The sequence below is a fragment of the Gracilinanus agilis genome, chromosome 6 (assembly GCF_016433145.1).
Source record: "Gracilinanus agilis isolate LMUSP501 chromosome 6, AgileGrace, whole genome shotgun sequence".
NCBI lineage: Eukaryota > Metazoa > Chordata > Mammalia > Didelphimorphia > Didelphidae > Gracilinanus > Gracilinanus agilis.
Window position 1 is genome coordinate 168,275,172 of NC_058135.1, and position 25,911 is coordinate 168,301,082.

Here is a 25,911-nt window from a genome sequence, read left to right on the forward strand (position 1 = left end):
TCAGAAAATGAAACAGTCCAAGGATAAACTTGAGTGTCATTTTCCCACCAATGAACAGTTTCCATGGGAAAAGATGAACACAAATTTGCAAAAATTTGACAATGAAGAAGGAATGAAAGAAACCTTTATTAAATGTCTACAGTGAATCCTCACAACAAACCAGGAATGGAGGTGCTATTATTATCATCCCCATTTTATTGATGAAAAAGTAAGACAAAAAGAGATTAAATGATTTGCATTGGGGAGTACAGCTGGTGAGTGTCTGAGGTTGAATTTGAACTCAGGTCTCCCTGTCACCCCCCCCCCCCCATAACTCCCTAGTCCAGTGTTCTATTCTCTGTGTCACCTAATTGCTTCTACAAGTAGGAAACCCATGTGCCAGAGAGTAGTTCGGAACTCTAGGATGCAAGCATTGATGTTTTTGATCTCCTTAAGGGACAGTTTGTAACACTTGTCACTTGCTGAGCAGAATTATTCTTCTGAGTCTCTGCTCTTGTCCTGGGCAAAGCTGTGTAATTTCTGGCTGTTTCTCTCAGGTCACTGAAGCAGTATTAATAGCTTTTAGAGGGAAGAATATCCATAAGCTTGGGGTCTGCAGAGCTATGAAGGGAGAATTCCCTAGGTAGCCTCTAAGGTAGCATTAACTCTCATTTAAAAATGGTGTCCCTAGGTATGGAATCTGTAAAGTGATTCAGGTCGGCTCCCTAAGCTATGAGGGGTCCCCTCCTAAAACCTTAAGTAGCAGGAAGGATCAAGGAAGACAAGCCAATGAAGAAAGGCCTTCCCTTCCCTTAGCCAGCGATGTAATAGCTGAGGAGCCTCCTGTCCTGCAGCTAATTCCTGTATCCCAGTCATCCTCCAATAAGATCAGTTCCCAGTGACAGCTGCAAAGCCTGTCTTCCTCTGTTGATCTGTATTCATCTGGGCTCAGCATGATGGAGATGATGTCTTCTTTCTTCTTTGTTTAGTTTCAAGTCATTCTGCTCTCTTCTTCCTTGATTGTTTCCAATTTCTCTCCTTCTGTCTATGGTCACTGACTGACTCCTGCTGTAGAGCAGGGCTCCTGGATACTAAGCAACTCATCTCTACATTATGGTGAGAATAGTAGAACACAAGGCTTTTAATTTAGTTCCACATGGAATGGTCTTAGAAAGCTGTGAGAGGATCATTAGAATTCCAGAATTTGTCAACCTCTTGGGTATTCCAACTGCGAATCTTTGTGATATCGATGGAACATATTCCTTAAATTATTTGTTTTCCTTTAAGCCATATCCTACGTCAATCTTCTACTTTATAAATTCATTTCTTATTGTTACAGACTTGATTTGATACTTTTAATACATTACTTAGAAGTGAGGGAAAAACAGGAATTATATTCCTTTAACATTCATTCTTCAACAAGGCAAAAAAAAAATGAAAACTATCTCTTGTAAGGCTTTTTGGTAATAATAACTTGCTATTTTAACCTCCAGATGCCATCTGCATTTTGTAATGCAATTTACCAGTTCTGAAAGGACAGTGATAAAATGATCTGACCTTTACATATTACTGCTAGATTTCTTTTTCAGTAGTCATTGGGAAAATATGAAGAGCTATATTCTTTCTACTTTCCTGGAAAATGTGTTTTCCTGCCTTTTCATACTTAGAAGTGAATTCTTTTGTGGCATAAACCAACCCCTCTGCTATTTCCCTTCCATGAATTTTGGTGTACCAGTACTTCTTTTGTGGTATAACCCAAATAAATGATCATGGAAAAGAAAATAATTCTTTCTTTCCATTGACCAGGAATCTTATCAACTGAAAAATAAAAGTAGGCTTCAGATCTTCTTAGATTTTTGCCTTGAACAAGATCAAACACACTACCCCCTGAATGTTGACTGTTTTAGGACTATATCCCCCAATTTGCCACCAAAATTATACCTACTCTTTGGTGAAAACTCTCATTACTTTAATGATGATATGGGAAGCAGGAACAGAGTAAGAAAAGCTCTGTCCAGGATGTTTTGCAAATAGGCAAGGGGATTGGTGAGTTAAGCAGGAGGAGATTATAATAAGGTTTTCAATTCCTCTTGAGTTCTTAATGCATAAGTTCATTTTTTTCATATATAAAACATTTCATAGCCTTTATGTCCACTTGATGTTTTTCTTTATTTTGTGGTATGCAGTAGTCAAAAATGTAACCATATAAATTGCTAACCTACTGGAAAAGAGCATCAAATTTTAAGTCTTTAAAACAGTCCGATATAAATCAACATCTTATTAGAAGAAATTATAAAAATGACACACACCATATAATTGCTTCAACCTGATCTATTCAAATGATTTATTGATACTGAAGTTTTTAATGCCTAAAGGAAAGGGCTTTGGCATGTATCATCAGCTTTCCTTGGAGAAATTTAATCAATGTAAATTAATTGCTACAACCAAGCATCTATAAGAGCCCAGCAACTATTTCCTATAATAAGTTAATGTGGAGCAATAGGATATAAGGAATAGAGCAGTAGACTTGAACTCAAGAAGATATAGGTTCAGGGAGCAACTAGGCTGCACAGCAGATAGAGAGCCACGCCTAGAGACAGGATTCCTGAATTCAAATCTGGACTTGGACATGTTTTAGCTGTGTGGCCCTATGCAAGTCACTTGACCCTCATTGCCTACCCCTTACCACACTTCTGCCTTGCTACCAATACACAATACTGAATCTAAGACAGAAAAGGAGAGATAAGTTCAAATCCAGCCTCAGATACTTATTAACTCTATAACCTCATAGGGAAAAAAGTTATATAACCTAAATTTCATTTTCCTCATCATGAGGGGGTTGAATTTAATGTCCTCCTAGATTCATTCTACCTCTAACTCTATGATCCTGTGACCTCGTACACTTGATCTTCTTGCCAGGAAGAGAGGCACAGTAGCCAAGGACCAAATGCTGGTTTAGCTTAAAAATTTATTTGAAAATTCCATCCAGAAGGATGATATAAAATTGCCTGCAGAACAGTCACAGAATCACTAAAATCAGTGAAAGGAAAAATTAGTTTACAGTAAGTTTGATGTTAGACCTAATTATGGGAAATCATCCTAATAGCATTTTAGATGTAACTTGAAAAAGAAAAAAAGAGACAAAAATGCAACAAAGATGTCAATATTTCTATTTTAAATTTTTACCCATCTATGGCAGCAGAATTACCACATATGAACTCCAACACATTAGTTCCTGTTATAAGGAATTGGAAAAGACACTAAAGAAGGTGATAAAAGAAAGAATATTAGGACCAAACAAAATAAAAATTGAAGTCCATAGTGGAAGTGACACAATTTTTGAAGCCACTAAAGGATTAGATTTCCACATATATGAAAAAGGGAAGATACTGATTCATAAGAAAACAGTATCAACCATACTAGTCCAAATGGCAATTACAAGGAAATCAGTGGGGGCAGATTGGTGGCTCAGTGGATTGAGAGCCCAGAGATGGGAGGTCCTGAGTTCAAATATGGCTTCTGACACTTCCTAGCTATGTGACCCTAGGCAAGTCACTGAACCATCATTACCTAGCCCTTACCACCCTTCTACCTTATATTCAATGCATAGAATTGATTCTAAGACAGAAGATAAGGATTATATTTTTTAAAGGATATCAATCATTGCTAACCCCAAAATTGACTTCTACAAGAGCTATTATTCATATTTGAAGTGAAGGAATCTTTGATGACTATATTAGAAAGAAATAGGAAGGCTTTGTACAAATTATTTTCTACATTAGATCTCATCATTATACTTGCATAATTGAATGAAAAGTACAGATAATATGAAATCAGATTGTGTTTATTGTTTTTGATTATTTTTTAAGCATTTGGGAAATTGCACAGTGTTTTGATTATCTCAAACTGTTCTCTGAAGCAAAATCCCATCTTTTTAACACTAATATTCTTCTGACAATATGAAATGGTTGTAAATTATATGAAAAAACTATCTCCAAAGAATTAAAATTGGGCAATGGAGAAACATGTGAAAGTTGGGAAGCACATAGACAAAGAGGTCTTATACGTATGGAGTGTCTTAACGATATAATCCAGTAAATGTATGATTAAAAATGTAGATGTTCAGTCATGCAGTGAGAACACCGCTACAAATATAATGTGAAAAATAGCAGAATATTCATAGTGCTTTTGGTGGACCAACTTCTAAATGTTTGATATTGAATTCTATATGGAAAGAGAAAATACTCACATGAACAAAAGTGTGGCTACACTGAAATAAAAGAATTTTGAATTATACTACTGTGAACCTTAAATGTGATTTTAAAAGCACATATCAAAGTGGAGGATATATTACACTCAGATTGGATTATTCATGATTTTGAAATACCTATATCTACATCCCCTTATATTTGAGACATTTTTTCTGGATGACATTAACTAAATGGAGATAATACCATAGAAGTTCAAGTTAGGATCCAAAATTATCTTGAGAATTGAAAAAGTTAAAAAAAAAAAGGAGCTGAGTGAGTATTAAGAAATCACCTGTATAGAGTTTAGTGGGGATACAATACAGATACTAATACCCTATTGTCTGAGCATGTGTGTATATTTGGGATGAACAATGCATAAAAAGGAGAGAGAAAATAATTTGTTCTTCATGAAGAAGTACTTGTATGTCATGTGTTAGATGATGATTTTTTCCATGAAATTTAGAAAAACGTCATTGTTATTGCCAAGTAGTCTCAGTATCCTCTCCCCCTACTCCCTGCCTCCCAAATTGTATTCAATTCAATCCAATTAAATAGACATTTACTGTGTGCCTTCCACATTTGGGACACTGTTTTTCCCTGTGATAAAGAAAAAGATGAGTAAGACATGCTTCCTGTCTGCAAGGAAGTTACAATCTAGTGGAAGAAATAAGATAAAAATAGTCTTACATGAGGCAGAAAATGATAAATGACATTGAATAAAGCCAAAGTACAATCAATGAACAGGAATGACTTCTGTCTGGGGGAATCTGAGAAGAAATCACAGAGAAAGTTGCATATTAGCTACTAACAAAGCTGTACTTGCCAGCACTGATTTGTATTCTTCTCCTTTGATCAGAATTTGTCTACCTACTCTGCTGTCTTTGGTAATAGCATTATGAACTCTGAGGGAACTAAAACCCAAACCAAAAAAACTTCCTGCATTTTGATTTACCCAATAGTTTCTTCTTTTGGAACTTCAAATGTTAAAGTAATATAAATTCATGCAAGTTACTGCTATGTCCCAATTTAGGTCACATTTAGTTCAGTTAGCTTACACAAACATGATTAGACAAATTTAACTGAAAAAGATTTATCAGTAGATTGTAAATTCTATATATCAATAGTAGGTTATGATTGCTCAAAGGCTAATTTCATTTGAAATATAGATTTTAGGAATAAAAATGGTACTAATCCCAATGGACTCCTCACCCATCAGACCTTACATTGGATTGTTTTGTTCTGATTGGGGCACCACATTTTTGGAAGGACGTCAATATAAGGACAAGTAAAAGGCTAAGTGGTCTCCAGTCTATGCAATATAAAGATCCATTAAATGGACTGGGTATATTTAACCCAGGAAGAGGGGTTCCAGGAAGACATGATTATTTTCATGAAGTATTTGACAGACTTTTAGGGAAAAAAAGGTTTAAACTTGTTCTCTTTCACTCTAGGGGAAAGAGCTAGCAGCAATGAGTAGAAATTGTGAAGAAGCAACTATAGATGTGAAGTTAGTGGGGGAAACTTCTTAAAAATCAAAGTTATCTCAAAGTGGAAAGAGTTGCATGTGGAGGTCAATATGTTCCACTTCACTGGAGGTTTTCAAAGACTACTTATTGCATGTGTGGTACTGGTGATTCTTTGTTAGTTATGGGTTGGACAGAACAATTACTGATGTCCCTGATAGCTCTGAAATTATCTGATGCTGCAAATCTGTGAAGCTCCAAAAATTCAAAAGAGCTGGATTTCAATAAGGGCATGGAATCAAACTCCCAACTTTGTATATTCATGACTGGTCTGACAAATTCATATTTATATCAGCTCAGAATGGTTTAGGAACCTGCCAGGAATTAAAGTTACTCTTCTGGTCTTTGGAATGCTCCATTCTATTAAAGTTTATTGCTGCCCCCTTCTGCTCTTCTACCCATATATGAAGCTTCTGAAAATGCAAGTCTTGTCAGTGAGTTAATTTTTTAACCCTTACTTTCTGCATTAAAATCAATATTAAGTATTGGTACCAAGATGGAAGAACAGTAAGGGCTAGGCATTTGGGGTTAAGGGACTTACTTGCCCAGAGTCACATAGGCAGGAAGTGTCCGAGGTCCTTTTTAAACCCAGGACCTGGGTTTAAACTCTTCTGGCCTGACTTTCAATCCACTGAGCCACCTAGCTCAGTGGTTTTAATTATGAATGAGCATCTCTATCCCTTAGATTTTTTTTTTCATTTACCAGTAGTGACCTTTAGGATCAAGCTATTCCTTCTTCCACCAGAGTCATAATCTCATCAGTCAGTTTGAAGAAAGACTTTTCCTCCCAATTGTTCTCTCTGGGATGTGCCAGGTAAGGGTGGGGTGGGAATCTTCTTCATCATGTTATTTAGTTATTATGTTCTCACTGGCAGTGATAAATCACAGTTTGAATGTGATATCACAAGTTTCAAAGAGAGGTGTTATTTTGAAATAAGGACACAATATAGCTTAAACGTTTGTTAGGAATTAAACTTTTACTTATTTTCTGAATTTTCCAGGTTTTGTCACTAATGTTTCATCTTTGTCAATTTCCCCCCATTTTTGCTATATAAAAATGGAACAACCCCTTCACAAAGTCCTATTCTAGTATCTCATTCTGGAAAGGTGACTCTGATATCTTGAAAGATATGCCAGTGGAGCAGAAGCTCTGGCAGATTCTACAATGTTGGAAAGTCTTCAAATATAGTCATAGTGACAGACTGTGCCTTTATAATGAGAACCAGCATAGCTAATATGGAAAGACCAATTTCCAGCAGTCTGGCCACTTGCTGATGAATTCTTTGGCCATGGCAAGCCAGGAAAAAAAGGAAAAATATAAAATGGCCTTATGTCTGGTTTGGCTTCTTTTAAGTTCATCAATGAAAACTGAAGAGTGGCAGAAAAAGGGGCAGAGGGTATTAAGAGTTACCATCTTTAAACTATTTATAAACATTAACTTTGCTTTTGTTATCTTAAATGTGAAATCCTGAATCAGGGATCTCTGGCAGACATTAATGATAGACCTAAATCATATTCATCTTGATAATATCTCTATGAATGCAAATAGAAGTTACAGTAACATTGAAACTGATTTGGATAGATGGAATATGGGTATTCCTTGGAGAAATGGTTGAAGACATTGGCAGAATTGGTTTTAGAAACAGTAGAAGAAAAAATGCTTTTAAAAAGTTTGATAAGAGACCCAAATAAGCAGTTATCCCAAGGGCATTTAGGAATATCAATTGATAGAAGACAGTGAATGGGTCCCCTCCCCACATCAGAAGACATGTGTAAAGTTTTTTTTTTTAAATAAAAATCTTTTATTAACCAAGGATGATATAGTGTAGCTACTGTACTGGAATTCTAAAGTTCTGTTCATGGATATCTTTTTTGAGGAAGTGGAAATGACACAAAAGAAAAGGAATAGAAGATAAGCAGATGGACCAGAACAAATATAAAGAGATGGTCTCTGCTGGAGATTAAAAAATTTTGAGAAGTATGAAAGACCAGTTCTTAATATATTTAGAGGTTGAAAGGATACCTAATCCATTGCGAGAAAAATCTCTGACCTAGATAGGAGCCAAAACAAAATGAAACAACAAAAACAATAAAAGCAAAAAAGTGTGGCCATATAAATATCAATAACTACCATAAGCATTGTTTTACTATCCTATACCTAAGGAATATTCATGGCAACAATCTATATGCCTATTTAAGGTCTTTTTGATGGACATATGAGAAGGAAAGAGTCAGTGTGTTGAACTGGACCCCTTCAGAACCAAAAGGGTTTGCCCCTCTTGGAGAATTTCAATAAGGAAATTCCTGTTACCAGTGCTATCCAATTAGAGAAATTACTGAACAAATTATTATATATGTATATGTACATATACATACACATACAAATAAATCTTTGTGTATGTATCTATATATTTATGTGTAAAAAGGAATATTGTTTTGCTTTTAAGAAGTTAGGAAAGGGATGATTAAGGGGAAATCAACCTGCAAAGATTTAAATGAACTAATATAATATCTGGACAAACATTTATACTATAAAAATTAACCATTTTGAAAGATTTAAGAACTATGATGGTAAGAACCAGAATTCCAGGGAATTGACGATGTATGCAGTTCACCTCCAAACAGAAAAGGGCTAGACTCGAGATATAGAATGAAACATATATTTTTGGATAAAACCACTATCAGAATATATTTTGTTTGACTATACACATTTATTTAGAGTTTTTCTCTCTCCCCACCACGGGGAGTTAAATAAAATGTTTTTAATTAAAAATAAAAACATGAGATATGGTTCTCAAAAATATAATTTACTTTTCCCATAAACTAGTTGTTAACCTTGTTAACCATGCTATTAATTGTATTTGATAAAACTGATGTCCCATAGTACACAGGTATAAAAGGGGAATCTGAAGAGCAATATGTTTATTTCTTTAAACAAATGAAAAGTCAAGACTACTTATATTAATGTTTGTCATGTATTGGTTTTGTGTCTATTAGGCTGACTACTTTATATGATGAATCTGTTCCTATGGTAACAGCTCATGATTCGTGATCACCATAAAAGCAAAGGAAAATTACAAATGAAGGTGTGAGTTAGAACTGATGGAGAAACTGCTCATTTATGAATTAAGATTTTTAAAAGATATTCTTATTAACATATTTTAACACATTGATAAATTGTTATTATTATTATTAATTCTGTAAGTTATATAACCTTATGAAATTAGTGTAGAATATGTTAGGATAAATACAGAACTCTGCAAATGCTTTTTTCCAAATCTCAAAGAGTTTTATGTGTGTGTCTCTGGGGGCACACATACTCACACTCACACTATACATATACCTATCTATACATGTAGATGTCTAAACATACACAATTGTGTGGTGAAAGAAGGAAAATAATTCACACCCTTTCTTTTATACTGGATTTTGCTTGTGTCTCATTCACTCTCTACCAATAATCTATACAAGGATGGTGATGGCAAGACTTCAAAGAAATGTTTTGAGCTAGATTCTTAAAAAGGTTATGTAGGTTAAGGTAGAGGAAGAAGGAAAAAATACTGGGAAAAGATGAAAGGAAAGTTGGTAGCTTCTGATATTGCAAAGCATACTAGGCACAAATAAAGTTTATACTCTTTAAATAACTATTGTTGACTGTTTGCTATGGAAACCAAAATGCCATTTTCTTTTTACCAGAGGAGAATGCATTGTTCTCCTAGTAAAAGAAAATACAGGGAAAATTTGTTCATGAAGCTTTAGTTTCCTAGGGATAGAACCTTGAGCTTAGGCTAAAACAACAATCCACCACTCCCCACCTCCAAGACAGTCTATATCTAAGCCATTCTGCCCATCCAAGAACCCTCCTCACTTGTAAAAATATATAATTTTAAGCAACCCCAAAACTCTCCTGTAGAAAGATTCAACCTTCAGTGATCCAAATCTATTTAGTAATTTAATAAACCTTGCATTTTGAACTCTGAGGGACCCTTTCTCAATCTTTATCCTTCTTTAAGTTTCAGGAGTTCTATGGAACTAGATAGCAAAGAATGTTACATCTTTATTTTTACTAACATAACTGAAATTTATCATTCCCATCAATTATTTAAAAACTTTATTGTAAGACAAGATCCACAGGCTTCTCCAAACTACCAAATGGATCTAGGATCCACAAGAAAGATTAAGTTTTAGGAGTCTAATGCCCTAATTTTACAGATGAAGAAATTGATGGCCATAGATAGAACTTACCTAAAGTACCTAATGGACAGAGCTACAATTCAATCTTAGGTCTTCTGACACCCAAACTAGCATTTTTTACTTTGCCACCCTCCTTTCATCTTTATATCCCTCACACCTACCTTTGTACCTGGCAGAGAATATTTAAAATATTTGTTTAATGAAGTGTAACTTGTTATTCCTCTTCTTCAAGAATAGAGATAAAAATAAGAACTACATACAAATGTCTGTGTCAATGATCCTCTTATTTGAAGCTATCTTTCAAGTTGTTCTTCTGCCTTCTTTTCTCTTTACCCCACAAGGCTTGAAGGCAAGAAGACCTGAGTTCAAGTCTAGCCTCACACCTCACACTTACTAGCTTTCTAACTCGGGGCAAGTCACTTACCCATTGTCTGCCTCAGTTTCCTAAAATGGAAAATGGTGATAATAATATTATGTACCTCACAGGATTGTTGTAAGGAACAAAAGATGGATTTATGAATTGTTTAGAATGGTACTGGTATAAAATAGATATTCAAAACTGCTTCTCTCATCTCCTTCCCATCAATAACATGTTGAGACAGATATTAGGGATTTTCGAATAAGACTCTTCACTATCTTTTGAATTACCTTTTGCTTAAAGGGAACTTCCTGGGTTGAGAAGAATCTCAAATAGAGAGCCAGGCTTTATGGAGATACTATTTATATCATTCTAATATATGCCCTTCAAATTTCTCAGACCTTTGGAAAATCTTCTGGGAGTCACTTTTTAACTTTCTTGAAGGTATGTCTCATTTCCCAGGGCAGACTGTTAGACTCCCTGGCCAATTCTCTTATACCCAGTCTCATTTTCTCAACAAATACATCTTCTCCAAGAACTCCAAGTGCTTTCATGTGATTTAACATGGGAGCCTAGTGTTCCAAAGGGACTCTGAGTCACTTCCTAGGTCTGTGAAGAAAGAACAGATGCTATGCAAGTGTGTTCTTGGCGCTTGTAGTTTTCCTACCTAAGTGATTTTAAAAGCTACAACTACAACAGTGAAGTCAAGCCAACAAACACTTATTAATAAACACAAAATAATAGACACTAACAATGCAAAGAAATGCAGAAATAGATGCAGCCTTCAAGGAACTCACATTCTCATGGAGGAGACAATGTGCAAAAATGATGACCATTATGTATGTATGTATGTATGTATGTATGTATGTATGTATGTATCTATCTATCTATCTATCTATCTATCTACCTATCTATCTATTGAGAGAGAGAGTAAATAGAAAGTAATCTCAGAGGGAAGACAGGTGGGGAGATTGGAAAAGACGTTTTGCAGTAGGTAAGATTGGAGCTTGAAGAAAGCCATCAAAATTTAATGAAATGTAACTTGCTATTCTTCTTCAAGAATAGAGATGCAAATAAGAACTACATGTAAAAATGTCTGTGTCAATGATTCTCTTGAAGTTATCTTTCAAGGAGCAGGTAGAGATGAGAAGGGAAAACATTCTAGGCATAGGGACACTTGCTCAAAATGTGTGGAGTGTCTCATGCAAGGAACAGCAAGAAAGCCAATGTCATTTCATCACATAGTGATGGGAAAATGTAGGGGTAAATGCGTAACATTGTTTGATTCAATATAAACTCACATATACATCCTCACATGCCAAGAAAATAAGAGAATGTCTGAAAGTTGGCTATAGATTCTAAGATCTTTAAATATAAGAACTGTGGAACTATGGCTAATTTAAACTATGCCTTTATTGTAGTACATAAATCAGTTTTCCCAACACAGTAGATAGTTCAAATTTATTTGTGAAACTGAAATTGATGGAAGGGGATAAAATGTAAGAAGACTAGAAAGGTAGGAAAGAGTCAAATTGTAAAGGGCTTTAAAAGCTAGCAGATTTTGTTTTTGATTCTGGAGATAACATGGAGACCTTGGGATTGATTGAGTGGGAGGAACAGTAACATAATCAGAAGTCAGATCCATGCTTTAAAAAGATCACAACAGAATGCATAGCTTGTACTTTTGGTGGGATTTGTAAATATGCTTAGAATTCTTTTATGGTATTCAATTATGTTAGTGTTAAAATTAACTCCATTATCCTCTTGATCCCATCCTTCATCTTGCATTACCATTACTTAAATGGTTAGAATTAATTGCCTATGTAGTTGAATTTGGTTTAGAAGGTCAGGAGGATTGGGGTTTTTTCAACATAGTTGAAATCTTTTCACTTCATTATTAGAAATAAGGCTAAAACAATTCCAAAGGACCCAGAATAAGAAATTCTATCCACCTCCAGAGAAAAAAACACTAATGAACTTTGAGGGCAAGTTGAAGCATATATTTTTCACTTTATTTGTGTTTCTTGCTTTTTATTTTTTATTTAGCAACATGGTAACATTTTTAGTTGGTTAATATAAAATATGTTTTTATTTAACTTTACAAATATAATTGATATAATAATGTTTGCCTTCTCAATGTGTTGGGAAGAGACAAGAGAAAGTAAATTTGAAATTCATTTTTAATGAATGTTAAAAATAAATAATTTTTAAAATGTAAATGGTAACCATTGTAATACAGGGTTGCAGCAAAAGTTCTTGCTTTTGCAAACCAACTGTAGTAGCCCTGAGAGTTGGCAGGAATAGAATGTTGACCCCAGCTGGCCTCAAGGTAAAACTGTTGGAACCTGGGGGTATAAATATTCCTGCAGAACCAACTGAGGGGCCTTTTGCTTTTGGGGCTTTGCCTGATTTCCTTGGACCTCTCCCTTAATATCCGGCTATTCCCTGGATTTCTCCATTGGGCCCTGGGGAGGATATTTTGGTGGGTGGAGATCATGGGAATTAGCTTCTGTAGGCAGGCAGGACAACCTAAATCAAGCCATCACTTCATCCAATAATCTGCTGAACCTTATTACCTCAGGGCAGTGAAATTATCCCTGACTGAGGGAGCCGCATTACACCAAAGACCAATTCATATCAAGTCATAAGTTACTAATATTAAATTATTTTTCTAAAAGCAATTTCTGTAAGGGAAAAGGAACTGCTCACATAAAAGCAAAGAAGAAGGAATAGCTACCACAGAAGTGAGGAAAAATAATGAAATGGTAACCGAAAGACATAAACTGTCTTTTTTCATGCCCTTTCCTTCCTCAAATTATCTAAAATTTATTTAAATATGTAGGGTACAAGTAAGTTAAATTAAATGCTATTACAAAGATCAAATGCAGAAGAAGCAGTACAGAAAAAATATGGGTGTAAGGGTTGGGAGAAATGGTCCAGAACTTTAGCAAGATTGAGGGATAATTAACTGAAGAAAAGTTTCATTGGCAGTCACAAAAATAATACTAAGAAATTATGCCCTACGTACTATTCAGTGGATCCCTTGTATAAGATACACATAAGAACATAGCCAAGAGTCACACAAATGGAGCATAACTATAAGATCCTTTTGTTACCTGGCAATATGCCCCTGCTAATAAAGGATATCTTACTGGGAGAATTGTCTATCTGAACTTTGTTATATTCTGTTTGCAACAATGAGATCACAGATTCATTGAAGTGGAAGTGCTATATTTATTTGTGTAAATATTGTATCACCAATTACAGTGTAAGCTCTGTTAGGGCAGAGACTGTCCTTTGTTTTGTTCTCTTTTATGGCACAATGTCTTTCACATAGTAGAGTAAAGCTTAATAAATGTTCATTGAATAAGATTTATTTGAAACTTTATATGAAAAAATTTGAGGGACCAGTTTTGCCTTGATATTATCAAAACTGAATTATTTTAAAATCTTTTGTTACGCACATTTTTCACAAATACTAATTAATAGCTGATGAATGCCAACAAATAGTTAATTCTTATGTTTCTTCTTTATAGACAATATTTAATTTTTAGATCCTAGAAATAGCTATCAGCTTAGTAGGGAAGAAATAAAAAATGTTGAGAAAAAATTCTGGGAATAAAATCCTGGCATTGTCAAAGACAAGATTTCAGCAAAGTAAAACAAGCATTCTCACATTTCAAGGGGAGTAAATGCATACCGTTGTTTGATTCAACACACACTCACATATACATCCTCACATACCAAGGAAATATGGGAATGTCTCCAGCTGGCTATAGATTCTAAGCTCTTTAAATACGGGAACTGTGAAACATAGGCTAATTTAAACTATGCCTCTATTGTAGTGCACAAATCAATTTTCTCCACACAGTAGGTGATTCAAAATTACTTGTAAAATTGAAATTGATGAACTGAATGAATCAGAACATTCCTGGCCTATCAGTGCCTTGACCACATAGATCAAGATCCTAGAGCTGGCTATCTGTTGGTTTTTAGGCAGTGGTCTTGGTACATCTTGCCCTTTCTCAGTCTCCTCCTGGAGTTTTGACATAACCTAGTGATGGAAAGTTTGATTTGACCAAAGAAATGTCATATTAGACTAAAGGATTTTGAACACTATGAAAGCTTTAAAAGAAAATATGGCTGGATAGAAGCAGTGCTCAGAATCAAGAGCAGAGTGGAAACTACCCTAACAAGCAGCAGAGCTGGAAACTTAAAAGAGCTTGAAGCCACAGAGGGAAGCATTGCCAGCCATGAAATATTTAGCACTATATTCCAGAACTAGAGTTATCTGAACAGACTGTGCACCAAGTGTATTGCAATGTGTTATTGAAACACCATTCTGGATTTTAGACCCACTAGTCAGTAATTTCTCTTCCCTTCCCCCCTTCCCTTTTCCACCATCTCTCTAGAGTATATACATGTATTTTCCAAAACATCTTTTTAAAAAATCTTATTTCTAATTATTTTGTCTTTTAATATAACAAAACATTTATGCTCTATATTACATATATAATGGAACACAGAGATTTACAACTTCAGTCAGTATTTATTGACAGATCAGTTGTCTGTCAGGGACTCAAAATTGAAAGGAGAGGCTTTCATTGACTTTTAGTTCTCAGAGCTTAGACTGGGAACCCATTCTGGACTGGCTCTCTCTGTTTCTCTTCCTTCCTGTCTCCTTCCCTTTCTCCCTTCCTCTTCCTCTACTCATATCTCCCCTCTTTCTATTCTCTCCTCCCTTTCCCTCTCTCAGTCTCCTTTCTTTCCCTCTTCCCCTTTCCCTTTCCCTCTCTGTCTCCTACAGTATCTACTCTGTCACTCTCCCCACCCCCCAACTCAATCTAGGGGTTAGGGTTAGGAGAAGGTGTATTGATATTAGAGGCAATGCCTTTGCCACTTTCCACTGTTTTCCCTAGTCTATTTTGAAAGGGAGGAGCCCCTAGAAGAGAGGTACAGAGAGCAAGTCCAACGAGAAAGGGCTAAGAGAATGACAGGGATAAATAACCCAGCCCACACACAGATACACTAATGGAAGAAGAGTGACTGACAGAACTCATAATCCTACTCAAAGACATCAGTACAGAACCGCAACTTCAAATCACTGTTACACTAAAAGCACAAATAACTCATCAATTTCTAAAATATAAGCTTCATTGTGTTGTTTTTTTTTAATGGTGAAGGTGGCATTGGAGAAAATTTTTCAGTCTTCTAAAATTAACAAATATATCCAGTATTCAGGACTGAAATATTGCTTTAAACATGGTCTACTGAATAGACAGTGATAGTATGAGAATAATAATTCAGTATTTTACAAGGGAGCAGGGGCACTGCCATTCTGCAAACACTTAATAAAGCATATGTGGAGTCAGGGAAATGGAATAGTAGAATATTAATTAATTTTCAGAAAACAATGAGACCTTGATTGTTTTCCCCTTTCACACTGAGAATGACTAATGGAATGATTCAAGGTCAGATTTTGTAACTCCTTTGAGGTCTTTCAGAAGTGAGAAAGCATGAGATTTTGCTCCTATTTCATGTGTGTTGAAAAACAAATTAGTCTAACTGTAGTTGAGTTACTTTGTCAACTTAAATATGATAGAAACTACCAAATGCAAATATTTATAGTATAGTCTTGACTCATTAGGTGAGAAAAAATGAGCATAAATCAAGTTGGATTTTGAAGACTGTTGATACAGCACCTTCTGTTTCTCATTATTGGATCTAGTACCCTTGAGGGATAGTTTAGGAAGAAGAGGTTGAATAGTCTGCCTTGGTCAATTAGTCAGAAAAGCTTCTGGAAACCAGAGATTGCCTAATCATTATGCTATTATTTCTTTCCTTTTCCCAAGAGCCTAATGCAATGCTTTCATCCTGTGGGAATGCAATAAATCCTTGTAGATTATCCATCTAGTCTGTTAAAGTTTTTTTTAAATAACCAAAACAAATAAGGATCATAGATCTAGAAGTAGAAGGTACCTCTTAAGTCATTTAGTTCAATCTTGTTATTTTACAGTTGAGGAAATAAAAACTAAGGGATGTTAAGTGATTTGCTTATAGATACCCAATTAAAAGAGGTATTATTAGGATCCCAGATTTCCTAACCATAGTATTTAGCACAATGCCTGGTACATAGTAGGCACTTAATAAATTGCTTATTGACTGACTACAAGTCCAATAATGAATCATACTGCCATAGAATATTAGAACTAGAAATTACCTTGGAGATTAGTCCTAAAATTTGTCAGTGCTCTGTCCAACATCCTACATGATTCTCTAAAATATCTTAACAAATGATAACTCAAAGGGAAGATTAATTTAACATATGGAATTGTTTCCTTTTCTTTTTTCCCTACTTGATCAGAAAAAAAAGCAGGGGGTGAGAGGTTAAACTCTTTTGTAAACCCTTAAAAGGAAACACTTTAACATCTTTCTAGAAAATGTAAAATTTCAAGAACTATACTATGACCATGAGGAACCAGATTAGGTAAATCAGAGTGATTATTTGGAAGGAAATATATTCCTATTTATAAAAGTTGTCAATAACTCCCTTGAATATAAATGATATTATAAATCCATTTGCTGTCTTGGTAAAGGAAGAGGATTCTATTGAAACCTCAGAGGATTCAATGCTATATTTACTGATAGCAGTGATAGTACAGTTAAGGCATTCATTTTATAACGCTATTGCTAGCTTCTCAGTGGGGGGAAAAAAGCAGTGTGTAGTATTCTCTGTTCCAGGAGAAAAAAAGTCACTGATGTTCTGTAAAGCAGCAGGATAACATTGTTAGAACTATTGCATTTGGTAATATTTTCAAAGACATCTTTTATAGTTGAGTGCTTCTGAAGTGTTGACACAATTAGGAGGATCACTAGTTAGTCTGTTAAACTAAGTTCCTTCATCTAGGCTCTTACCTTATTGTTTATGATCAATTATTACATTACTCTGCCCCTGTTGAGTTTAGTTACCTGTTCAACTGGCTGTAAAAGAAAATAAAAACAAAACAACCTTGTACCTTATAATAAGGTTTTATACAATAGTGCTTCAAAATAGATTTTGGAGGATGTAGATCACTCTTCATTTATGTTTTAAGCCTCATCTTTGATGCAACTAAATTGTACTATAGTACATATATAGTAATATAGTACTATATATATGAAATATAGTATTTTGAATAATTGTTATTTGGGGCAACCAAGTTAAGGATGCCCATCAATAATTGGAACTGGCAACCTCATTTAACTAGAAACCTCTTGGGCAATATATCTAAATGCCATTAATTAATAAAAAATAGACAAAACAAAAATGGTATATATTTTGACTTGGGCTTTTATGTTTCCAAATAAGTAATTTCACTCAAATTTTTTCACTAGAGAAACCTAGAGAAACCCAGGCTGGTATAACTAAACAAATCATGGTTAAATGAATGCATGGTAAGCATCTGTTAGAATAACTTAGAATGAAGCCTACAAGAGAGATGAGGTGGGGAGAGATAGATAGCTCAGGGGATTGAGGACCAAACCTAGAAACAGGTGGTTGTGAATACAAATTTGACCTCAGACAGTTCTTGGCTATGTGACTGTGCAAGTCACTTAACCCTCATTGCTTAGCCCTTACTGGTTTTTTTTCTACCCTAAAACCAATACACAGAATTGATTCTAAGATGAAAGGTAAAGGTTAAAAAAGAATAAACTCTGCTAGTAGGTAAAAAAGTAAAAATACATGCACACTTCTGGAAGATCTTGAAATAAACTTGACTATTAGTTACATAGTGCTGCAAACTGCATAGAGAGTATTCTTATGTGGAAATCAGATCTAGTTTTATTATTAGACAAGAAACAAGCAGCACTTGTTGTCTGAGAAAATTCAGTGTTTCAGTCACAGTTTCTTTCATTCATACATTTGTAGATGGAAAAGAATTTTAAGGTCATTTGAGGCACCCACTGTATTTTACAAAGTTAGACACAGAAGCATAAAAGTCAAGAACTTTTCATCTAAATGACACCATTGAGATTTGAACCTAGATCATTTGACTTCTGTCAGCATTCTTGACACAATATGACATAGACACAACTATGTTGTATTCCTATATCATTATGCTACTGCAAGAAAAGGGGTAGGAAATCAACAGTTGGCTTTGAATAAGATGGATGATTGTGCTTCTTTGGTGCATATCCATATCTTTTATAGAGTAGCCAGAGTAGCAGATTTTCTGGGATCCCATATAGTCTAAATTCTTTAATGTTTCTACTCTTCTGGCTTCAATCTTTTGCCTCAGTTTCCCCAGGTTGTTATAATGTGCCCTTCTTTCCTCCCTCCATCCCTTTCTTCCTTTCCTTTCTTTCCTTTCTTCCTTTCCTTCTTTCTTCCTATTTTAGAGGGAAGTCAATTTATCGAGAGAATTAGATAGGAAGATATAGGAAGGTGAGAGAAATGTAGAATTTGGGGGAAGTTAAATTCCTTTCCTAAGAGTTCAGAGTTGTAAGCATTTCCCCGCCATACCAGTGGCAATAAATAGTCACTATATAGTGTATATCTTGTGTGGTGAGGAGAAAGATACATGTTTCTAATTTAAAGAATCACATAGGCACCTGAAAAGAATCATACAAACAAACAATACAAACAAATTTCCAACTATATCATCAACTCCTTTCTCCAAGGAATTTCTAAGCTTATTGATCAAAATCAGAGTCTTCACCACACCTAATTGTTTCTGTTATTTGAGGAAATGAAGCATTTTATGTTCAGAAAAGCAAGAAGCAGAAAATACTCTAGATATAATGGTAAAATTTGGTAAAGGTAATATGATAAATAAATTTATAATACTACTATTTTATCAATGTGTCAAAGGAAAATAACTTAAACCAAAGAACCTATTATTTTCTAGCACATTACATGGAATTATGATAATACCATTTGACATGGAAAATTCTTACTGTAAAGAAATGGAAATATCAAAATCCACAAATTATCTAAAGGAAACATATATTTTGATTTAAATAATATTCTATTCTTTTTCTTTTTTGGATTTTGAATTTAATTTTTGGTTGTTTTCCATTTGTATCTAGGTAAAAATTTTCAAGTTTTATAGCAACTATATACACTGTGCTGTTAAACATGATCATTATAGAAAGAAAAATTTCTCTACCACATAAATCGTACATTCATTCATTCAACATCTATTTACTAAGTACCCATTATGTACCAGGTAGAAATGAAACAATCTCTGTCTTCAAACATCTCACTTCTTATTGAGGGAACAATAAGTATAATGAGAAATAATTATATATAAAGAGAGAAACTGAATTTTTATTTTTTGAATTATTTTTTTTGATATGTGAAACTCCCAGAAGAAGACTTTCCTCTATTATGGCAGATCAGAACCTTCTCTGCTGCTTAAAGTCTTAGAGAGGTGCCTGAAGCACTGAAATTTTCAGTGACTTACCCAGGGTCATTCAAGCAACATGTATCAGAGATAGGACTCCAGCACAAATATTTCTGGCTCTATGTCCAGAGTCCAGTTTTCTATTCAAATGCCATTGTTACTTTCACATGCACATACATACGCATATGTACATATATATACATCAAGTGCTTAGCCCTTAATCTGAGTTTTGAAGGAAGAAAGATATTCTAAAATATGGTGATGAGGAGCATTTTGTGTAAAGGAAAACATATTTTAAGTAGCTCTCAGTTATTTAGTATCCTAATATCCAGACCATGTGTATCTAGACTTTTTGATTCTGAAACTTCATTTTGTTGCTTTTGATCTCAAGAAAAAATTGTATTTCTAGCTAGCAGTTCAATCTGACAAGAAGAAAAAGGTGAAGCAAGAGTGAAACTCAAATTAGTCTTTAAACCACTCTTATTTAACCTTGCATAGAATGAGATAGAGATATAAGGCACCTTTGAAATAATGAGGTCCAACCCCCTCATTTTACATAGGAGAAAACTGAGACACAGCAATAATTTGCTCAAGTTAATACTACCAATAATAAACAACACACGAATTAGAACCCAGCACTACCATTGCAAGGTTTTTTTTCCAATAAGCCACTCATGAGAGAGGATAGAAATTAAGTAAATAAATGTTTATTCATATTTTCTGGTGTTTTCATTTCATTACTCCAATTCCTGAGTAAACAAGCTATCTATAATGATATTTATGCAAAAGAAGGAATTTAACACTTTTTATTGAATCATCTTTTAAAATTCAAACAACTAATTTGGTGTACTTTGTCACTGAAGTAACTGATGAAAAACTGACCATAAAAAAATGAAGCAGAGGAGTGCTTCTGTGGGATTGAATGTGTGTGTGTGAGGTTGTAGAGACAACCAATAGAGAATTTACCTACAAAAAACTGTAGAATGTGATATATTGACACTTTTCATATGGGAGGAGTCATTTAAGGTTTTTCCCCAATTTAGACTTTATAAACATTTTGTAATTATTGCAGTTATTTATATGATGCTAAAACCAGGGATTTAAAATTAACATTTTTTCAACAAACCTGTTGTTTTATTGACATGAATCTAAACAATAGATTTCCTTTAATCCAAATTGCCCAGTTTATTAGAAGTTGATAGACTGCATTTGTATAGAAGAGGTCTTTCTTCAAAATGTATGACTTAGCAGTTTTTCATTGCTTAATACGATATATAAGACTACAAATACAGCATCCCCCCACACACAAAATGTCTTGCTCAGGTGCAAAGGAGGGCTAAACATGTGATGACCTGCTCATTAATAACAGATATAATTGCATGTAACCAAAACAGCATATATAAGTCAATATTTACTGTTTAAAGTTTCTTATTTTCATATAGAAATCATCTAATAACAACAAAAATAACAAATAATTTAATGGTCATAATGTTTACTAGAGTCATAAATTAATGGATACCTTTTATTATATAGATGCCCAACAAAAGGAAAAGCATTTTGATAAGCTTAAAGAAGATATACATGAAGAAAAAGAATTCTGCATTCATATTTACATTGTAAAAATCCAAGAAGTAGTTATTCAACTCTCTCAGTTTGTGCTTATTTTTGCTTTAATTAAGTACTCTATTTGGCACTGATTTGCTTCAAGTTAAAACATGGCAATTTGTCTATTTGCAGCTTTCATTGGTTTTTCCCTGGAAAAGCAACAGGCTTTTTCTGTCTTGGAAGAAGCAACAGTTAGGCGATCTAGCCATGGAAAAGTCTTCTGCCTGCTACTGGCTATAGGCAGCAGTGAAAGTAAAAGAGTGTTTTCAGTCTAATTTTTAACACCTACAGGAAAACTGAAAGATTAACCTTTTTGAAAAAAAGAGAACATGCTGTTCTAATAAAACAATCTTCTTTTAAGTCATCAACTTTCTGCTGAGTGCACAGGCTTTGGAAGCAAAGGAAAACATTGACCATAGCCATCACATTTCTGTTTAAACCTAAACCAGGACAATTTTGTGGTGGTAATGTGCCCATCTGCCATCACTTGGTAACATTCAAGGCTTCTAAGACTCAGACCAAAAAAACCTTTGGAAGCCAGCTTTTCAAATAACTAGCTACACTTAGTTTCTAGTTTAGAGAATGTGGGGGTGGGGACTGAGGCATAGAGATAAAAAATAAATAAATAGAAAGCAACTTCACAGTAATCTTATCCAGAACCTCAACAAGCAGAGAAACAACTCAATCTGCTGATGTATTTCCTTCCATAGCCTATGACCGAGGTTGGAAAAAAGCTATGGGAAGTTGTAAGCAGACCTCTGTCCAGGGTGCTTAAAATTCAGGGGAGCCCTAGAAGACTGCAGATGGCGCCCTTCCTTATGGAAAGGGGAATTGAAACAGGGGTAAAGTTACACTCAGACTCCGCCCAAACACCATCCAACTGGGCAACTATCAACAGCCTTTCTTTAAATAGTACAGAACACCTTTAATCTGGAAAATCACCGCAAATTGTCTCTAAAATACAAAGCAAGGTGGGGGATGGGAGGTGGGGAGAGGATCTTGTAACTAAAACAAAACAGAGAAAAATCACTGATATCCAGTGAATGGGACTAAGAATGTGTCAGTTTCAGATTTGCATATTATTCTTGCCGATTTTAAAATTCAGAAAGTGTACTCACCATATTGACTTCAGAAACCATATCAATACTGGCGACATCTATTCTCATTCCCACATCAACGGGAGGACCTAAAAAGGGTTATTCAGTTTTTATTAGGTAGTTAATCATATCCCATATGTATATATTTGTCTGAAGACTGGAAGGAAAGAAAAGGTGGGGGGTGGGGGGAGAAGGGGAGGAAAGGGTTTGTTGTTTTATAGTAGGTTACATTTTAACATTTTAAGGCTTTTCTCTGTTCCTACTCCTGTGTAGAAAATAGCTCTGTCTGTACACGTGTGCAGCATTAAGCAGGCAGATTGTGTGTGTGTGTGTGTGTGTGTGTGTGTGTATGTGTGTGTGTGTGTGTTTCAGTGTGTTTGGTTGTTGCATTCATTTACCTGAGCTTGTGGGTACCGGAATATACGGGTATGTTCCTGTGTGTATCCATAGAGCGTGCTAGATAGTGCATACTCATGAAAAAAGATTTGCATTTTAACTGACGTTTACCTTTGGCAAAAAAGGAGAAATACAGTTGTATTACACGTTGAAAAAATATGAAGAATTACCTCCAAAGTCTGGCCTTAAGCGAATGTCATATCCTTTAAGCAATCTATCCACTGTCTCTTTCACGTATGACATGTTGCTGGGCTCATTAGCGCTGAAGGGAAGAAGTACGGATTGTATTTAGAATCATCACAGAACTGCAATCTGACAGAAAGATAAATCCACACATCTAATCCCCCCACCACATGATTTTAAAATTCAAACGGGCATTTATTTTTTCAAACACCAGAAACACACACAGACACACACAGACACAGACACAGACACACACACACACACACACACACACACACACACACACACACACCCAACAACAAGCAGCTCACCTTTGTGCACAACAGACCATAGCTATCATCACAGGGAAAGACAGAATCCCCAGGCACTCCCGATTTTGAACTGTCCACATTCCTAACTCTGATTAAAGAATTCTCTTTTCTGTGAAGATTCAAGGAATGCAACTTAGTCCAAGGCACAGCAATAATTCCGGAATTGGCTTGCGCATGCGCCCCGAGGTTGCTCTCTCTCAAGACACCTTGTGCCTTGCAAACAATATTCCTTTCGAAACAGTCAACAGCTTTCCGACCCTTCGAAGTTCTTGGTGTGTAGACTCCGCTTCCTTTGGGTGAGTGGAAAGGACCAGCTGCTCCCACACACAAGGTCATATATGTACATTCATAGGTAGCTTGTTGCACAGATGACTGTGATATTTTTTTTTCCGGTTTCTTGCCTTACTCTGATTTACTCAGCTCACTGCCCGGATTCGAGGCAGCCAGTGATTGGCATCTGTCGTAGGCAGCCGCCGAGGTCCCGGGAGTTGGAGCTTGACGGATTAGGGGTGTGCCAGTGACCAGTAGGGACTATTCCAAGCATGATCTTATCCTCCCTGGTCATTTCCCAGGGGAGGCGTCCTAGGAAGCCTCAGTTGTCCCCTACCCAGCTCTGCTGGGGAGGGAGTAAAACCAGTGAAGCAATGGGTCTAGCTCACGCTTTCCTCTACCTCTCTGCTAACCCATCTCCCTCCCCCTCGGACCCACAGACTGCAATTAAAATAAATCACACACATATGTGGGTATATGCGTAAATGTATATATGTGTAAGTGTGTGTGTATCTAATTTTTAAAGCCTTAGGCTAGAGATGGAAGTGGGGGCAACAACAATATTGTTGAAACTGTATTGATTAAGGTGACTTCTTAAAGACACAGGAGAAACTGGCTTCCGAAACCGGCCAGTTACTGCTGCAACTATTCTATACAGAATCTCAGATCAGGAAGGACCTCAGAGGCTATTTACATATGCCTGCCTCTTCTTTTCCTTCCTCCATTCTTACTACTCTCATCCTTGCCTTATTCCTCTTTCCCTTCTCTTGGTTTCTTTCTTCTTGCCCATCTTTTTTGTTCCCCTTTTCTGATCCCCACTTCCCCCTAAACTGGAGGAATTGAGGAAGGGTGGAGCAGAGACAGGTCAAACACTGTGTTCTTTCATTTTTTAGTGGACAAAATATTCTTTACACACAACTCCCAAGTACCATAGTTAGCTTGTGGAAGATTGAGTAGGGATACCAACAGGTTCTTTATATTTGGAGCAAGAGAACCACATTCTAAAGACTCAGAACACCTGGGAGACATGAGAGTACTGGCTCCACCCTTCCCTCCACTCCACTTTAACCCTATCCTTTTCCTTTTGGGGAGAAATGAAGTGCCAGTCCTAAACTGGAGAAACAAGAAGCCAAATGAGCTCTATGGATCAGCCTCAGTACTCATCACTATAAAGCTGTTACTTTAGGAATTAGCCACTATCCATCATGGATAGCCAAAAGCACTTAAGCTTTTTTAAATCATACACACACAATCTGTAGAAGAGAGAATATCGATATGGTCGGAAGTAATTTCAGAGACATTGGAGATGACTAGTTTAAAGACACCAGTCTAGTACTATATAAAGAACCCTGGTCTATAATTAGAGTACCTTGATCAAATCTGCCTTTGATGCTTATTGCCTGTGTTACCTTAGACTAGTAACTTACCCTCCTGGGACCTCAGTTTTCTCTTACATGAAATAAAGGGGGCAGACCAAAAGACTGATGAAGGGACTACTAGATCTATGATTTCATTCCATAGGTTGTATAGGTAGCCAATGATGATAACTGAGGTTTATATAGTGCTTTAAGGGCTGCAAATCACTTGACATACAATAACTCATGTGTGATTCATGACAAACTAAATTAGATATGTTCTACAAATATAATTATTCTCATTTTACAGATAAGAAAACCAGGCTCAGAGAAGTTAAGGAACTTGCCCATAGTAACTTAGCAAAATTTAGCATCAAGCAAGAATTTAAACCCAAATCTTCAACTGCAGTATCAGTTAATAATCCATAGCCACAGTCTTGGCGGTAAGTAAATATGACCCATGGAGGCAGAGGTAGAGACAAGAGGAAACTGGGTAAGAGAATAAAATCAAATGGATGATAAAAAGTTAAATAGGGGCAGCTGGGTAGCTCAGTGGAGTGAGAGTCAGGCCTAGAGATAGGAGGTCCTAGGTTCAAACCAGGCCTCAGCCACTTCCCGGCTGTGTGACCCTGGGCAAGTCACTTGACCCCCATAGCCCACCCTTACCAATCTTCCACCTATGAGACAATACACCGAAGTACAAGGGTTTAAAAAAAAAGTTAAATAGTTGAAAGTATTAATCATATATGAACAGGCTTACTGTGTTTAAAAGAGTTAAAGGAAATCAATGACAGAAACTTTTACTAGTATTGAAATTAAGAGCACACTTCCACTCTTAATCACTTAAAGAAAAACAACAACAATGTTTTAAGTAGGTTCCATTGTACAAAATGATGTACTGTGCTGAGAACTATTGACACAATAATACAAAAAAAATTTGAAGGACACTCTTGGTCCCTAATTCCTTCCTTACCGCTAACTTTAATGTTCAGAGATTTATCCCT

General features: G+C 35.6%; 1 protein-coding gene across 2 annotated transcripts in view; it reads right to left on the reverse strand.

Moving 5' to 3' along the window:
* Nucleotides 1-23,362, reverse strand: part of GABRB1 (gamma-aminobutyric acid type A receptor subunit beta1) — a 476,966-nt gene extending 453,604 nt beyond the window's left edge. For both annotated transcript variants that reach the window (XM_044680798.1, XM_044680797.1), the window contains exons 1-3: nucleotides 23,283-23,362; nucleotides 22,959-23,050; nucleotides 22,414-22,481 (exon numbers count right to left, since the gene is read on the reverse strand). In XM_044680798.1, coding sequence (XP_044536733.1) covers nucleotides 22,414-22,481; nucleotides 22,959-23,050; nucleotides 23,283-23,362 — 240 coding nt within the window. The remainder of the gene's footprint in view (nucleotides 1-22,413; nucleotides 22,482-22,958; nucleotides 23,051-23,282) is intronic.
* Between the last annotated feature and the right edge of the window lie 2,549 nt (nucleotides 23,363-25,911).